This window comes from Passer montanus, unplaced genomic scaffold (assembly GCF_014805655.1).
Source record: "Passer montanus isolate IOZ18808 unplaced genomic scaffold, ASM1480565v1 scaffold44, whole genome shotgun sequence".
NCBI classification, from domain to species: Eukaryota; Metazoa; Chordata; class Aves; order Passeriformes; family Passeridae; genus Passer; species Passer montanus.
In genome coordinates this window covers 1,366,572-1,383,198 of record NW_024369262.1, presented here as the reverse complement: position 1 = coordinate 1,383,198, position 16,627 = coordinate 1,366,572, and the positions used below count along the sequence as shown (strand labels likewise).

The 16,627-nt window shown below is 63.2% G+C and overlaps 2 protein-coding genes across 3 annotated transcripts; one reads left to right on the top strand and one right to left on the bottom strand.

The window, feature by feature from the left end:
- The first annotated feature begins 194 nt into the window (after positions 1 to 194).
- Positions 195 to 9,490, top strand: RASL10B (RAS like family 10 member B). 2 transcript variants are annotated; one of them, XM_039720887.1, is made up of 4 exons: positions 195 to 379; positions 3,039 to 3,370; positions 5,655 to 5,779; positions 6,426 to 9,490. In XM_039720887.1, the coding sequence occupies exons 2-4, from the start codon at positions 3,155 to 3,157 to the stop codon at positions 6,694 to 6,696; spliced, it is 612 nt and encodes a 203-aa protein (XP_039576821.1). In that variant the 5' UTR covers positions 195 to 379; positions 3,039 to 3,154; the 3' UTR covers positions 6,697 to 9,490. The 2 variants fall into 2 exon arrangements, with proteins under 2 accessions (XP_039576821.1, XP_039576823.1); XM_039720889.1 differs by lacking the exon at positions 195 to 379 and adding an exon at positions 1,084 to 1,100.
- On the bottom strand, positions 7,968 to 16,150 carry GAS2L2 (growth arrest specific 2 like 2). Its single transcript, XM_039720886.1, has 8 exons — positions 15,588 to 16,150; positions 15,133 to 15,300; positions 14,680 to 15,049; positions 13,839 to 14,077; positions 12,743 to 12,850; positions 12,148 to 12,244; positions 11,583 to 11,811; positions 7,968 to 11,420 (listed from the first exon to the last, which is right to left on the bottom strand). Exons 3-8 carry the CDS (start codon positions 15,035 to 15,037, stop codon positions 10,229 to 10,231), a joined length of 2,223 nt encoding a protein of 740 aa, XP_039576820.1. The 5' UTR covers positions 15,038 to 15,049; positions 15,133 to 15,300; positions 15,588 to 16,150; the 3' UTR covers positions 7,968 to 10,228.
- Between the last annotated feature and the right edge of the window lie 477 nt (positions 16,151 to 16,627).

The window sequence follows — 16,627 nt, the reverse complement described above, 5'->3', positions numbered from 1 at the left end:
AGGGCTGTGACCCCCGTGCCTGCCAGCGTGCCACCAAGGCTGTCCTTGTGCCCCCAGCCTGGGGCTGTGTCTGCCGCCCCTTGTCCCCCAGGAGGGATGTGGCATTGTGTCTGCACCCCCTCCTCCCCCTGGAGAGGAGCCCCCGGAGATGGTTTTTTCTCGCAGCCGAGGCTGGGGGGAGCTCGGAGCTCGGCTCAGCCAAGCCCGTGTGCTCGCCGCCAGACCCGTGCGGACACCTCGGTGCTGGCCGCTGTCACTGGGGGCTGGGGGCTGTTCCGAGGAGCGGAGGGGTGCAGGGGTTCCGTCAGCAGCGTGTCCCGGGGGCCTGGACCATGGTCCTGGAGGTGCAGGCAGCATCTTCCCTCTGTCCAGCACGCAGGTAAACGCTCCGTGCGGGGTGACCCGAAATGCAGACACTGCAACAGGAACGTCCCTCCTGCGACCAGCCTGGGCTCAGGTCCCCCCTCTGGGGGCACAGAGAAGCCCCCAGCCCCTCCAGGGGCCGGCAGGAGGTGAAGCGATGTGCCCCGGAGCGCAGCGAGCGGCGGTGTCGGGGGAGGGAGGGAAAGGCGCCCTGGGAGGGCTCCTGCCCTCCTGCCCCGGGGGAGCCCGGCCCGTGGGACTCGTCCCGGGTGGGCATGAGAGCCCAGCTGCCGCCGGGCGAGGGAAGGGGTGACGCCGCTGCACCCAGCACGCTGCAGGGGGGACATGGGAGGGTCTTTTCCCATCGGCGCCTCCCCAGAGCCCCGGGAGAAGCCGGCGTCTCTGCTGGATTCCTGCGGCTCGCTCTGTGCATTCCCTGCCTCCTTTCCCGGGTGCTGCCCGCATCCTTCCCGGGCATCCTCCGCATCCCTGCCTGGGCAGAGCCTCCTTCCCTCCCCGGGCGCTGCCTGCATCCCTTCCTTCGCTCTGCCTCCCTCCCTCCATCCCTCCCTCTCTCCCTCCATCCCTCCCCAGGCGCTGCCCGCCTCCCGCCTGGGCATCCCCGCCATCCCACCGGGCTCTGCCGCCTCCATCCGTGCCCGGACACCGCCGGCCCCCCCGCCGTGCCCCGGCCGGGCTCCCCGCTCCCCGCCGCCGGCCCGGGCCGCCGCCGCCAGGTACGGGGGACCCGCCGGGAAGGGCAGGGCAGGACGGGGGGGCAAAGTTACCGCTGGGCAGGGCCGGGGGTGGCCGCGATCGGGGGACGAGGGGGAAAGTTGAGCGCCGCGGCTCTCCGCTCCCTTCGCCCGCCGGCGCGGCGGGTGCGGGTGTCGTCTCCCCTCGGCACCCCCGGTCCCCCCCAACGACCCCCGGGCCGGGGCTGCTGCGCTGCCCAGCGCGGCCGGAGCATCCCCGGGGAGCTCTGGATGCGGGGGGTGCGGGATGTGGAGGGCCGGGATGTGGGGCCGGGATGTGGGGTGAGGGACGCGGCCCCCGCCCTACGGGGCTCAGGGGTTGCTCCTTCCAGTGCCCCAGGCGTGGCAGCGTGGCCAAGGTCGCGGCGGGGGCCGAGCCACCTTTCCCGGAGCCCCCTGCCAGCCCCCTCCCGGCCCTGCAGCCGCGGAGCCCGGCCTGCTGCTGAGGAGCCGCGGCTGCTCCCTGCCCCACCGCCCCGCCGTGGGGTGCCCCGAAGGCTCCCCGCGCTGTGCCTCAGTTTCCCACAGCGGCTGCTCGTAGGGCCGGGGACCATCTGGTCGGGCTCTGGTGTTTTTGGGGCGCAGCGTCCCCGTGTGCCAGCGCAGAGCGCGGTGGGGCTCTGGCGGAGGCAGAGCGGGGCTCAGCCCCTGCCCCAGTTCCAGCGAGCCCTGCGGCCACTGGGTTTCCAGTTGTGCCTCTCCATCACGCTCCGGGGCCGCTGCTGGGAGGAGGAAGGGTTCGTGGGGACGGGGCTGTCCCTGCAGCAGAGTGGCCCCCGGGACCTGCAGTGACAGTGCTGTCTGCTGGCCGAGAAAGGCCCTGGCAGGGTCGGGATGGGGGCTCCTGCACCCCCCGTTTCCCTGCACCTGGCACAGAAACATTCCCACTGCGGGGCTGGGGACAGCCAGCACCCCGGGGAACGGTGCCAGCAGCACGGGGGGACAAGGGTCCCCGGTCCTGCATGAGGGGGTGAGGTGGTGTGAGCCATGGCCCAGGGAAGGCATCCCGGGAAGCTCGGCCCCTCTAGCACCCAGCAGCTGTGCCCAGGCTCCTCCCGGGGTAAATAACCTCCATCAAACAGGCACAACAGGGTGCTCGAACCTGACACTTCCAGCTGCTGCCCTGCACTTCGGGGGTGGTTTTTAGGGAAAATGGGCCAGAGCATCAGAAATTGGTCAAAGCATCCACACGTTGGGATAAAGCACAAGCTGCTTCCTGGGGATCAGAGCCTGTGGGACCCAGCCCCTCGCCCGCGCCGTGCCCATCACAGCTCCTGCTCGGGAGCCCGCTGCCAGCGGGTGTTTGGGCTCCTCAGGCTCAGCTCCCACATCCCTGTGTGTGGGTTATCCCCCCGTGTCCCCCCTGCCCCGGGCCCCTCCGGCCTCAGCGCAGTGGCGGCTCTGGGCTCACCCTGTCAGCTGGCTCGCAAATGAGTCCCCATCAAGTTAATTGCCCAGGCGCTCAAAGCCTGAACGAAACGTTCAAGCTGTCGCTCGCAGGCGCGCAGCGATCTCCCCCCGCCCGCAAAAGGCAATTCCGGCTGTCCAAGGCCAGGGAAGATGGATTCCCCGGCTTGGGACAGCCCCGGGAAGGGGCAGCTGGGGACAGTGGCCGTGGGTTGAGTGCCCAGCACAGCCTGGGACCCTGAGCAAACCCTGAGCTGCAGACAGAGCCTTTCCTTGTTCTGGTGCTGAAAGGGCTGAGTGTGTGCCTGTGAGAACCCTCTTGGAGAAGTTCACCCAAATCCTGCCTCTCCTTGGCCGCTGGGCTGGGAGGTTCAAGGGACACCCTGAGGTCCTGCAGTGCCAACACCCCTGGGTGCATCGTCAGCTCCTGCTGGATAAAACCCCCCCTGGAACACCTCCAGTGCAGCTCCAGGGCGTCTCTCAGACCTGACCAGCTTCCCCTTGGCCTTGCAGTGACGGGGAGCCCCGGAGGGGAAATGCATCCTGAATGGGGCTGAGCCCCCTGCTCGGGAATATGCAGCCTCGGCACCGCGGGGGCAGCACCAGGGCAGCGGCCGGCGCGCAGCGGGATGGTGGCAACCTTCAAGATCGCCGTGCTGGGAGCCCAGGGCGTGGGCAAGAGCGCCATAGTCCGGCAGTTCCTGTACAACGAGTTCAGCGAGGTGTGCGTGCCCACCACGGCCCGCCGCGTCTACCTGCCCGCCGTGGTCATGAACGGCCACGTGCACGACCTGCAGATCATGGACTTTCCCCCCATCACCGCCTTCCCTGTCAACACCCTGCAGGTACGGGGGCACCCCCCATCTCTGGGGGTCTGTGTTGACCCCCCCTGTGGTGGGGTTTTGCTGTTGAACTCTGTGGGGTTCCTGTTCTGCCTTTTTCTCCCTCCGTGGCAGGGTTTGGTTGGTAACTGAGGGGTTGTGTGCTCGTGGATCCTGCTGAGCAGGTCCTGGATAAAGTGTGTTTTGAAGTTTGGTGACAGCAAACACAAGAGAGGTGGCATCCCACTCCCAGGAGCTGTGGCACTGCCCACAGCTGGGATCCAGCTGGGTCCTGCAGCACTGGGATCCAGGTCCATGGCTGTCAGAGCCAACAGAACATTTGGGTGAGAGCCACAGCCCCCAGGCACCCACTGCCCAACCAGGCAGAGCCTGTCCCCTCCTGGGAGTGGCCATCGCCCCCTCCAGCACTGCCTGGGCTTGTTCCTGGAGCTCTGACCCCACCAGCTCCTCCTCTGCCCCCTCAGGTGTGCCCAAAGCACCCCCAAAGGGCAGGTGGGGTTGGAAAGTGTTGCCACCAGCGCCAAAAACTTCTGGGTGGAGCTAATGGGGAAAAGGGGATGTTGAGCTCATGCCATAGCCCCAGTCCCAGGGGCACAAGTGGTGTCACCACCGTGGGGAAAGGAGCTGGAGGGTCCCAGCTGTGGCTGCAGCCACGCTGGAGGGCAGTGCCACCAGTGGGGCCACCTCAATTAGTCACAGTGTCCCTGTCCCCAGCAGGGATGGGGTCACAGGGGCTGTGTAGTGCTCCAAGAGTCCCTGTGCATCAGGCAGGAGGTGAAATGAGCACTCCAGGGGTGAGGAGAAGGTTTAAAAATTAATGGGAGAGTGCAGGGAAGGAAAGGTCAGTGTGAGAAGCAGCCCAAAATAGCAAAGGGTAATTTATTGACACAGCAGCCGATGCTCACACACTCCATTAACTCCCTGCCTTGCTGCTCTCCAGAGGAGGTGGCCAGTGGGAGCAGATGGAGGTTTCCAGGGAAGAGAGGGTGATCAGAGGGATGGCTCCGAGGGGAAGGAGAGGCCCAGGGTGAGGGATGCAGCTCTGTCTGCTGGGAAACATCGTGGCTCAGCTCCGTGCCAGGAGAAGCATCCCTGCAGTGCTGTCCTGGAAGGGGAGCAGGAGCCAGTGGCTCTCTGACATGCTGCTCCTGCAGTGCAACACTTCTCCAGCTCCAGCATCCCGGGAAACCTGCACTGCTGAGGAAAACCACCCTGGCACGGCAGAGCCAGAGCAAGCTGCCCCCAGCAGGGTGCAATAGCTGCAGTTCCCTGTCTCCTGGATGTATCAGGCTCAGAGGAGCCCAGGAGCTGCTGCTGCACCCTCCTGCATCCCCAGGCCTGAGGGTCTGCCCAGCATCTCCCCTGGGTGGTCAGGGGGAGCTGTGTCCCTCTGCTCCCTGCCAGCTCCTTCCCTCTGTGGCAGGGATCAGCCCCCCTCCCAAAACTCCCTTTGCCCACCTCATTCTGATATAAACTCGGCTGATTCATGGCTCTGAAGGGGTTTGCTGAGGGAGAAGTGATGCCTTTCCTCCCTGGAGAGTCTTTCTCCTTTCAGAAGCACCCAGGAGGGTTTTGCAGTGCTGCCTGCAGGGACTGCTGCTCCCAGTCCACTGCTGGGATGGGAAAGTGCCTGAAGTGAGGCAGACTTTCACTCACAGCATGAAAAAAAAAAAAAATCCAGTTGTTCCCTGAAACCCAAGGGTTTCCTAACAGCATTAATTTCTTCCAGCCCCAGATTTTGGCTGTAGAGAGGCCACTCCTGCCTGCCTCTGCCCTGGATCCACATCCTGCTCTCACAGACTCAGCTCCTGAGCAGCCTCTGCTCCTCTTCTGTCCCCATGTCCCCCCCAGACAGACCTGCTGTCACCTCCCCCCTCTGACCCACAGAGCTGCTGGTGCATCACCCTCAGACCTCAGAGGGACTCAGCATCCTCCTCACCTTCCCTGCCCCAAAAACCAGGGTGCATCCTAATTAACACAGCTAATTAGCAGCTCTGGAGGAGGAAACTCTTTCACCCAGAGCAGGGGGCTGCATCCAGCCCCACTCCCAGCCCAGCTCTGTGCTGCAATGAGGCTGCAATCCTCCCTCAGGGGTGCAACTGGGGCTGACAAATCCCGTTGTGTGTCCCCTGCACTGGCAGGGGGGATCAGGGGTCTCTGGAGCTGGGGATGGCTGCAGGGCTGGGGGACACACAGACGGGTCAGGGCAGAGCAGAGGGGGTGCTGGGGCTGGGGGATTGTGCAGCCACAGAGCAGAGGCAGGGCTGACCCCTCTGTGCTCCTGCAGGAGTGGGCAGACGTGTGCTGCAGGGGGCTGCGGAGTGTCCATGCCTACATCCTGGTCTATGACATCTGCTGCTTCGACAGCTTCGAGTACATCAAAACCATCCGCCAGCAGATCCTGGAAACAAGGTAGGGAGGGGTGGCTTTGGGGTGCTGCATGCCCAGCGTGGCAGAGCCCCTGGCTCCTGGCGAGGCAGCTCAGCACCAAGGGGGTGCATCTTGGCATCAGAGATGGGATATCAGACTGGCACAGAGCCCCTTTGCAGGGATGGGAGCCCAAAAACCAGGAGAGCAGCAGGACCCCAGGCAGGCTGCTCTGAACCCAGGGTGGAGCTGGGGGATTCTTTGCTGCCAGCCCCAAAAATGAGCTGCAAAATGCCCAGCCAAGGCTCTGAGCAAAGGGTCACAGCTCCTGCCTCATTCCTGACAGAATTCCCAGGAAAACAGGTCTGGCTGCTCTCTATAAGATTCCACACCAGCAGCACATCCAGCACCCTTCACTCCACATCCACACCTCTCACTCCAAGAGAGAAAAAACAGGGTCAAGGTTGGCAGAGCTTTGAGGGGCCTGGCTGGGAACTGGCTTTAATTCCAGCTGTTGATTGTGCATTAAGGTGCCAGGCAGGTGGGTGAGCAGCTGCAGGTGGCACGAGGGGTGGCTGGACACAGAGAGGGACAAGGGGACAAGGCAAGCCACAGCCAGGAGCCCCTTTGGGATGGGTTGAGCTGTGTGGGCTGTCCCCAGCCATCCTGCCTCACCGCCCGCCCTCCCCAGGGTCATCGGCACCTCGGAGACGCCCATCATCATCGTGGGCAACAAGCGCGACCTGCAGCGGGGCCGGGTGATCCCGCGCTGGAACGTCTCCAACCTGGTGAAAAAGACGTGGAAGTGCGGCTACATCGAGTGCTCGGCCAAGTACAACTGGCACATCCTGCTGCTCTTCAGCGAGCTCCTCAAGAGCGTGGGCTGTGCCCGCTGCAAGCACGTCCACACCACCATCCGCTTCCAGGGCGCGCTGCGCAGGAACCGCTGCACCATCATGTGAGAGCCTGCCCCGGACCCCGGGCTGCTGGGGCTGCTGGGGCTGCCCAGACCCGGGGATGGCTCTGCTGCACCCTCATGTGAGCTCCTGCCCTGGGGCTGCTGCTCCTGGGCTGCCCAGACCCGGGGATGGCTCTGCTGCACCCTCATGTGAGCCCCGGGCTGCTGGGGCTGCTGCTCCTGGGCTGCCCAGACCCGGGGGATGGCTCTGCTGCCCCATCATGGGAGCTCCTGCCCTGGGCTGCCCAGACCCGGGGATGGCTCTGCTGCCCCATCATGGGAGCTCCTGCCCTGGGCTGCCCAGACCCGGGGATGGCTCTGCCCCCCAAGCAGTGGGAGCTGTGCCTGAGGCACCTCCGGGGGTGCTGAGGTGGCATTTGGGGACAGGGCACCTTGGGCAGGGTGGTGCAGGGGGTGGCCAGGCTGCCTGGGGACAGTGAGGGATGTCCCTGAGCTCTCTCCAAGCTGCAGAGCTCGAGGCCAAAGCCACCCCAGGGGGGTTGTACACGGCACTGGAGGGTGGAGGAGGTGACACCTCTGGGGTGCCCCCAGAGTGTGCCCAGATTTTGGCTGCCAGTTCACCCTTGCCAGTCCCTGCCCTGGCAGCACAGGGGCACTGCCTGGTGCTGCCTGCCTGCATCGCCTGCCCCTGGAAGGGAATTATCCAGCACTGGACCCCGGTGTTCTGGGGGTGGTTCTGTCTCTGGGGAATAGGGAAACAGGAGTTTTCCCTCTGAGGAGCTGGGATTTCTCCCTGTGGAGAAATCCAGGTCACACGGGCTGTCTCTTGGCTTGGTCAGGTCAGACTTCCAGGTGGAATTTTTGGATGAAAGCAAGAAAGAGGGGGAAAAAGTAAGTCCCAATCCTGCCCCTGATATCCCCAGGAGTGGGTTCTGCCTTCCCAGGGCTCTGAGCTCCCCTCTGCCCCAGCACAGCCCCAGCACAGGAAGGCTCCTCCTCCCCCAGCCCCTGAACACCAAATAATCTGGGAACACTCCTTGCCGGGCAGGTCACCCCTCTGCTACCTCTGGTCCTGGGCTCAGCAGGTGACAGGCTTTGCAGGGCTTCACCCCAGCCCCCGGGGTGTCCCCTGTGTCCCCTGTGTCCCCGGCAGTGCCACCAGGTCTGGCCCCGCCGGGTTTCCCCACAGGGATGCTGCCTCGGCAGCAACAGGGAGCTGGAGCAGCACTTGCAGCTGCATTCTTGGGTTTTTGTGGTTTTCTTTTTTTTTCTGCATATCCCTAATAGGAAAGTGAGCCCTCCATTTTTTTTTTAAATTATTATTATTTTTTAATCTTCTGGTTTGTGCTTGCAGCAGAGCTGCAGCTCGCCTGCATCCTGCCCTGCAGGGGGGGTTGGCAAAGGGCAGCCCCTGTTAGGAAATGATGATGGGGTGGTGAAGAGGCTGAGAGGAGTGTGGATTCTCCATGGCTGGTCCCTGTGAGACACAGGGAAACACCATCCTCACCTCGTGAGGCAGGATCTGTGTCTGATCCATCCTCCAGCAAAACCATCTCCGTGATTGCTGCTGTCACAGGGAGCTGGAGGGGTTCAGCTCTGCTCTGGGCAGCAAAGAGGACACCCAGCCCCCCCTGCCAGCACAGCCAGGCGCCCACGGCCCAGCAGCTCCACTGTGCTCCTGGAATTGCTTCCCATCAAAGGCAGCTCCAGCTGAGCTCCAGTGCCTCTGACCATCCCACCCCTGGGCCAGGGCTGGGGGTGCATCCTGCTCCCCCCTCCCTGCCTGGGGAATCAAGCTCCTTGCTCCAAAATTAAAAAAAAAAAAATTAAAAAAAAAATTAAAAAGGGAAAAAATGAGGAAAGGCAATGGGGGGACACGGGTCCATCTCAGCCAGGAAGGGCAGTGGCACTTGTCACCTTCCCCTGCCTTCATGGCAAACCTGGCTCCCCTGTCCAAGCTCATCCTGTCAGGATTTATTAACACATGTAAGTCCACTTATCGATCTCTGGCTAGAGCTTTATCCCTCCAAATTGTCTGAGAAGGAAATTCCTTGGTAAATGCTAATAAAAAAGCATTTATGAAGTGCTCCGACGTACACATATCAAAGACTAAGCCAATACATTGTTTGTTATAACCCTGTAGCCTGCAGTTTATAGCACAATTAGTTACAGGTTTTTATAGCATCTATTTAGTATTTTGAAGAAAAAAAAAGAAAAAAAAGGTTATAAATATAATTGTTATATTCTATTGTACTTTATAGACAGAGGAAGTTATATTAGTAATAATAACAACTCTCACTGCTTCGACAGCATTTCCCAGCTCCCGGGAAAACCAAACCAGGGCTACAAAGAGCTACTTTCCCAAGAGCCCAGGAAGGGGTAGATGGTGGTGGTGGCACCCTGGGTGCAGGCAGGGAACCCAGGCAGGAGGATCCGAGGTGTCCAGGAGCAGGGGCTGGAGCACACGGCAGCAGCCACGAGCACCCCACGGCCCTACTCACACCTTACCACAGATTTACCACTCACCCAGCACCCCCTGGTCCTGCTGAGAGCAGCCTGGGCTGGCACAGCCGGGGGTGTCCCCGCTGCTGTGCCCAGGGCAGTGCCAGGGCTCTGTCCCCGTGCTCATGGAGGTGGTGCCTGGGTTTGGTTCGGCCCCACCAAGGATGCTGCCCTCTCCCCCTCCTCCTCCTCCTGCCCCACCGAGCATCCCAGTTGCCTGGACTTGGCTTCCCTTCCCCCCCTGGACTCCTTGTTGGAGATTCCCGAGGTGTCTGCACAGCCTGTGATGCCCTGCACCTCCTTCTTTGAAATTGAATTAAAAATCAGGTCTGTCCCCCTTGTTCTGTACCAGCCTCAGGAGTGTTTTTGCTGGCAGGTTCTGCATTCCCCGACTCCCAGCGCTCACATTTGCAGCTCCTCTGCAGGGAAGTGGGGCTGACTTCATCCTGTGCTGGAAAAGGAGACTCTCCTGGGCATTGTGGGGTTCTCAGAGGGACGTTTGCTGTGCCCACATCAGGATTTTCCTCTCTCCCTCCTCACCCACACAGAGAAGATGTGGAAATAGAGGAGCTGTGGCACATCTCTATTGCACAAACAGCATTGCTGGGGCTCGGGGTGCAGCAGTGACCCTCGGGGACAGCCAGCACCCCAGAGGGGACCACGGCCACCACAGGGCTCAGCAAAGGTCCCCTCGTGTGACTCATGGAAGCTCTTGGAGCTGTCAACACGAGCTCGCTGGTCCCGTGGTGCAGATGGGGAACATTTTGGTATGAGATGTTTTTATGGATGTCAAGGATGGGCTGTCCCCTCTTCAGGGGGGCTAAACCCTTCCTCCTGCAGAAAACACCCCACTCTCCCAGTTCGGGGCTGCGTTTTTCCACCCAAACCAGGGCAAGAGCGCCTGCTTGGCAGGATTACAGTACAGAAAAATCCATTGGGAAGGAGGAGGTGCAGCTGAGCCCCCCGGGCTGCCCGGGGACACCTGGGGCGCTGCAGCTCCAGCCCCGCTCCCGCCTGTGGAGGGAGGGGTCTGTCCGCCTGTCCGTCCGTCCCCGCAGGCTCTCGGGCTGGGCTCACACCCACGACTCCTCATCATCCTCGGTCAGCCAGGTGCCGCTGTCAGGCAGGGGCGGCGGGGCCGGGGGGGCTCGGGCGGGCGCCGGGGGTCGGTGCTGGCCCCGGGGGGCAGCGGGGCGATGCCCCAGCGGGGTGGGGATGCGGGAGGGCCGCTTGCCCGGCCGGTGGTCCCGCCGGGGGCGCACCTTGGGCCGCAGCTTCAGCTTGTAGATGGAGGGCACACGCTCGGGCTTCTTGAGGCAGCGCCGGGGCTTGGCCCGCGGGGTCTGGCCCCCCAGCCCCGGCCGCTCTGCCTCCCCCGGGGCCGGGAGCTGCGGGGCCGCTCCTGCGGGGCTCTTGGGGACCTGGCTCCACGTCCCCGCAGGGCGCAGGGGCTGCGGCCCGCGGGAGAGCTCCTCCAGCACCCTGCCATAGCCGGGGGGCTGCGTGATCCCGCAGCACCCCCGCAGCCCCCCGGCCCCACCGCCAGGGCTACAGGCTCCCCCGGCTTCATGCTCTGCCTGCCGAGGTCCCTCAGCAGCCACAGCCCCCGGGCTCGGGGCTGGGGGGCACTGCCGGCTCCCCTGGGGACCGTCCCCAGCAGCACAGAGCTTGCACCGCCCTGCAGAGCGGCCCGGAGGGGTGGGGGGCCGGGGGGCGGCCGGGCCGGCTTTGGGGGGGGGTTTAACGCTGCTGTCCGGTTTCGGGGGTCGGCTGCAGGAATTTCGGGGTGAGGGCTGTCGGCCCCGGCCAAGGGCTCCCTGCTGCCCTTCCCGTGGGGTCTCCAGGCTCTGGGAGTCTCCCGGAGCATCCCGGTGCGAGGAGGGGGCGCAGAGCTTTAGGGGACTGGGGGCACGGGCCTTTAAGGGGCTGGGGGCGCGGGGTGTGGCTGTGCTGGGTGTCCCCGTTTCCAGTGGCCGGGCAGCCAGCCCAGATGACTTTCCCCCTTGCTGGGTGCTTCTCGGAGGTGCCGGTGCCGGCCGCGGGCCGGGTGCTGCGGGCCTGCCCCGCGCCGGTGCCGCCGGGCTCCGGGAATCCCCCGGGCCGGTCCCTTGCGGTGCCCCGGGGGCCCCCGCGCCGTTCGGGAGGCTCAGCCGGGAGGGGGGGGCTGCCCGGCCCCTCGGCCCGTGCCCAGGGGAGCTGCACCGGGCCGGTGAGCGGGGTGGTGGCGGCTGCCTCCCCGCAGGGACAGCGCGGGGCTCCCGCATCCTGCAGGGACAGACAGCGGAGAGGGGCCAGGGAGCTGCTGCAGCCCCCCCGCCCCGCCTGGCGCCGGGCACGTCCAGAAGGGAGGGGGAGAAAATTCCAAGGATGCTCCAAAAGCTGCTCTGAAGCCAGGCAGCTCGGGGCACGGAGCATCTCTGCACTCACCTGCACGAAGGGACCCTCCGGGGCTCCGGGTGAGGGCTGGCACCCGGCTGGCGAGCCGAGCCCTCTGTTGAGGGGGTGGCAGGGCACCGGGCCCCCCAGGAGACGGGGGGCAGGGGGCTCTGGGAGCGGCTGACCAGCAGCGCGGGCTGGGGGCGGGCGCCCGGGTACAGCCGCACCTCGTGCTGCACTTGCTGCTGCGGGCTCCGGGCTTTCCAGGCTTGCTTGTGAGCTGTGGGGACAACGAGGGGGGCTCGGCAGCCCTGTTCCCTTCACCCACCCGCGGGGAAGCCCACCCAGCCTGGCTCAGCATCCAGCCCCCCGCGGGTGCCGGCAGAAAGCTGCAAAGCGGCTTTTGGGGTCCGGCACCATCCAAAAGTCTTCCATGACCTCTAGTGGCCACCAAAGCCAAAGAAAGTCCCCAAAACCCGACATTCCCCGGCAAAACACCGAAGCATGGCCGTAGCAAAGCCTCCCGCTAATGAAAACATCCCCGAGAAGCATGGAGACCAGCCAGGGACCCCCTCACCCTCAGGCAGCCGCGGGGTTTGGGGACGCGGGGACTCACAGAGCGAGGTGCAGCGACACGGGTCGTGCTTGTCCAGGTAGTGCTCCAGCGTGTCCCAGCCGCCCCCGACCCGCACCATGACGTGCTCCCGCAGGATCTGCGCGGGAATGTCCTTGCCAGGGGACAGCAGCGCCTGGGGGTGGCACGCTCGGCCGGGCTGCCAGGGCTGTGGCTGGCCCTAAGTGCCACCAGGTGTCCCAAAGGACGGCTGCGTCCCTGGCCCAGCTCCTGCGGCCATCCCGACAGGTTCATTTTGTCACCAGAAGGAGGGTGAGGGACCCTTTTGGAAAATCCCTTCGTCCTGTGCTGAGTTCTTTGGCCTGGTTTGGGGTGGATTCAGAGCATCCCAGTGCTCCCACTGCTGGGTGAGAGCAGGCTGTGGCTCTGGGGGATGTCAGGTTTTGTCCCACACACATGGATGCTTAAATCCACACCAAATCTATCACAGGGCTGAGCTGCCCTGCTGCCCTGCTTTGGGAATAATGATCAGAACTCCCACAGGGGCCTCTTTTGGGGGATTGTGGAAAAGGGGTCATGGCAGCAGAGCAGAATTCCTGCTGCTTTTCCCCTAAAAGCAGGGGTGAAGCAGACTCACCCGGACGAAGATGAGGGTGTCAGAGTCCCCCACTCGGTATTTGCCTTCGGAGATCTTGACCATGGGGAACTGCACAGGGCAGGTACAGCGGCTCACCAGGTGCTGCACCTGCGGGTGGCAGGGGTGGGTCCTCACCAGGGCTGCTGGGAAAGGTCCTGGGGTGGCCATGCCCACCCTCATCCATCTCCATGCCCATCCAATCCATCCCCATGCCCATCCAATCCATCCCCATGCCCATCCCCATGCCCATCCAATCCATCCCCATGCCCATCTCCATCCCCATCCGTCTCCATGCCATCCCCATCCATCTCCATGCCCATTCCTCTCCATCCAATCCATCTCCACCCCATCCATCCCCATCCAATCCATCTCCATCTCCATCTCCATCCCCATCCATCTCCATCCAATCCATTCCCATACCCATTTCCATCCCCATCCACCTCCATGTCCATCCCCATCCATCTCCATGCCCATCCAATCCATCCCCATCCCCATCTATCCCCATCCCTATACAATCTATCTCCATCTCCATCCCCACCCTCATCCATCTCCATGCCCATCCCCATCCATGCCTATGCCCATCCAATCCATCTCCATGCCCATCCCCATCCCCATCCCCATCCCCATCCATCTCCATCCCCATCTCCATCCCCATCTCCATGCCCATCCATCTCCATGCCCACCCCATCCATGCCCATCCAATCCATCTCCATGCCCATCCCCATCCATCCCCATCCTCATCCAATCCATCCAATCCATCCCCATCCCTATCCACCTCCATCCCCATCCTCATCCATTCCCATCCCCATCCAATCCACCTCCATGCCTGCCCCATCCAACCCCATCCATCCCCATGCCCATCTCCATCCCCACCCACCTCCATGTCCATCCCTGTCCATCTCCATCCCTACCCCCTTCCCCATCCATCTCCACCCCCATCCATCCCCATCCCCATCCACTTCCATCCCCATCCCCACCCCCATCCATCTCCATGCCCATCCATCTCCATCCAATCCACCTCCATCTCCATCCAACCCATGCCCATCCCCATCCAATCCATCCCCAAGCCCTCTCCACGCCCCCGTGCCCCCGGTACCATCTGGTCGAGGTTGTTGAGGCCCCGTGCTCTCCTGGGGGCCCGGGGCAGGGCGGGCTCTGGGGGAGGCAGGTCCAGCTCCTGCCGAAGCTCCTCCTCGATCTCCTCCTCCATCTGCACCAGGGTCGGGGCGCGCATCCCGAAGCGGGAAGCGTGGCGTGCCAGCTCCAGCAGGCACAGCACGAAGTTCTTCTCGTTCTTCCTCAGCACCAGGTCCTCTGTCTCGAACATCAGGACATCTGGGCAGGGCAGGGCAGGGCTGAGCCAGGGCTGGCACGAGGGGATGGGGACAAGCAGCATGGGGACACAGATGGAGGCAAAACCACCCGAAGGGTGCTCTTCACTGGAGCCATCCCAGCAGGAATACGGCTGGGTTCAGCAGGAGCTGGGGTAAGTGATAAAGGAGGAAGAGCCTTTCCTTTTGGGCACCTACAGCTGATTCATGGCATCCCAAAGCCACAAAACAGTGTCTGAGAGCCCTGAGGATGTCATGCTCTGTGCCACTCCCCTTCCCGGGCATCCATGGTGGCAGGACAGGGTGGCAGATGCTCTGCTCAGAGCCAGGACTTCTCCTGCTGTCCTTAGGGCTGGGATCGTGCTGTGCCTGGCAGGGACACACTGTGCCATCCACCCCTTCCTTTGCCATTCCTCCTGTGCATATTTGCACCCAAAAGCAGTGGTGCCAGCACCCTGCAAAGCTCTGCCAAGCCTGGAGGACCCTGTACAGGGGATGCCAGCTCAGGGATGCTGGCACACAGTGCTGTCCCATGCGCTGGGTTTGGGGACACACGGAGGGGACTTGAGCACAGAGACATGGCACAGCTGGAGCCTGGCACCCTACCTTTGATATCCATCTCCTTCCTGCACCACTGGATGAAGTTGGAGACGTTGTCCCTGGCCTGGAAGGTGCCTGGCTGTGCTGAGAGGTTGCAGGGGACGCCGGCCGTGGGCAGGTGGAGGCGCTGGGCCACCTCGGGGCAGGCACGGGCGAACTCCGCGGCCACCTGGGTGACGTGGTTGGCGTGGGAGCACAGCACAGCCCCCGTCTCCAGCACCTCCAGGAAGGTGCCCACCTCGATGTCAAGGTCGTAGAGCTCCTTCAGCCACTCTGCCAGGTCCTCCTTCATGGCGTACAGGTACTGCCCGCTGGACTGGTAGGGACGGATGCTCCGTGCCCCCGAGCCCGCTGTCCCCCACATTCTGCCATAAGACTGGGAGGAGGGAAAAGGGTGATGGGGACACGGGGAGCTGCCCCAGCCCTGTCCCCAGCGCACCTCCCGGCAGCCACACTCACCTGGTGCCACCTGCTCCCTGCCACAGGGGTGGTGGCAGTGTCCTGCGGGTGCCCAGAGCCCTGCTGGGGTCCCAGGGCTGCTGGGGAGAGGAAATCTCCCTCCTGGGCAGAGGGTGTTTTGTTTCCTTCCCAAGTGCTGATCGCTTCTCCTTGGTGACAAGGGACTGGCTGCAAACACTCCCTGTTAACCCTTCAGCAGCTGCTCCTCTCTCCCAGCCCTGCTCCTCCCCAGCCATGCCAGGGGTGGGTTTGCCCCCCACGGGCCCTGGCCCCGGGGCAGGAAGGAGTCAGAGAGCAGCTCCTCAGCACCCAGGTGGCTCCCAAGCACACCAGGGGGATTGTCCCCCTTCCCAAAACCCCTACACCCACCTCCACCACAGGTGAGGTGACCTGAGGGTCACAAGGTGCATCCTCAGGGCAGCCTCAGGCTGAGGAGGGTTTATTTTCACACCCACCTTTGGGCTTGCTCTGCTCTCTGCTCCTTTCCGAACTCCTTCCCTCACTGCCCACGGCAGCGAGGTCTTTGGGAAAAGCCAAGCTCCTGCAGGGATGGAGTGACTGCAGGAGTTGGGGCTTTAAGGAAAGAGCTGCACATGAGTGGGCACCCCTGGGAATGTGGGATGCTCCCTCCCTAAGCCAGGCCTTGCAGAGCTGCCCCAGCACCCAGGTACTTCTGCAAAAAACAAATCCACCAGGGAAGTGTTCATTCCTGGGGCCAAAACAGAGCCTCTCCTGGGCTTTGTGGGGCTCCCTGTGGGCTGAGGTGGGGACCGGTCCTGTCCCTGGAGCCAGCTGCTGATGTCACTGCAGCTCCGTGTCCAGCGGGGTCATTTTGGGGGAGGGAATGCAGGAATCCCAGCTATTCTGTTTGGGGAATGTGTGGCAGGCTGGAGGAGTCTGAGTCTGATGTGCCCGGCCAGGGAGCCCAGCAGGAGAAAAGAACCCTTGAGAAGCTGGATTTCCATCCAGGGCACCCGGAGGGTGGATTGAAAGGCTCAGGGTGTGAGTTCAGCTCCCCCAGACCGATGGGGTGCAGGGGACACAGTGGAGTGACCCCGGCTGCCCCTGCCAGCAGTGCTGAGCTCAGCCCAGCCCTGGCAGCATCACAGGGCCCCAAAACATCCCACGGGACACAGCCCCAGGAAACACATGGCAGCAAGCCAGGGAAGAGATGGAAAACCCAAAAAGGGGAGAGGATTTGAGGTGGTCCCATCCTCAGCCTCCAGTCACACAGCAGATGGGATGCCTGGCTTTCTGCTAAGGGGACAGGAAAAGGGATAATGAATGGATTCAGCCTGGGCAAAAAACCCATTAACACATCCCAAAGTGTGGAAAAATCCTCAGTAATGTGGGGATGAAGTAAGAAGGAGAATTTCCATGTTTCCATCGCCATGAGTGAGTTTTCAGTGGGATCCATCTCCCCTCTTTGATGCCAGCATGAAAGCTGAGGCCACATTCAGCAATCCCCTCTCCAACCCCAAACACCCACAGGCAT

What these genes read in the sequence shown, in the direction of transcription:
- GAS2L2 (XM_039720886.1), bottom strand. Translation starts at nt 15,037, where the DNA reads ATGTGGGGGACAGCGGGCTCGGGGGCACGGAGCATCCGTCCCTACCAG. An exon ending in TCAACAACCTCGACCAGATG is followed by an intron (nt 12,851 to 13,838) that starts GTACCGGGGGCA and finishes TGCCACCCGCAG; the next exon opens with GTGCAGCACCTGGTGAGCCG. An exon ending in CGGAGGGTCCCTTCGTGCAG is followed by an intron (nt 11,421 to 11,582) that starts GTGAGTGCAGAG and finishes CTGTCCCTGCAG; the next exon opens with GATGCGGGAGCCCCGCGCTG.
- RASL10B (XM_039720887.1), top strand. Translation starts at nt 3,155, where the DNA reads ATGGTGGCAACCTTCAAGATCGCCGTGCTGGGAGCCCAGGGCGTGGGC. An exon ending in TCCCTGTCAACACCCTGCAG is followed by an intron (nt 3,371 to 5,654) that starts GTACGGGGGCAC and finishes GTGCTCCTGCAG; the next exon opens with GAGTGGGCAGACGTGTGCTG. An exon ending in CAGCAGATCCTGGAAACAAG is followed by an intron (nt 5,780 to 6,425) that starts GTAGGGAGGGGT and finishes CGCCCTCCCCAG; the next exon opens with GGTCATCGGCACCTCGGAGA.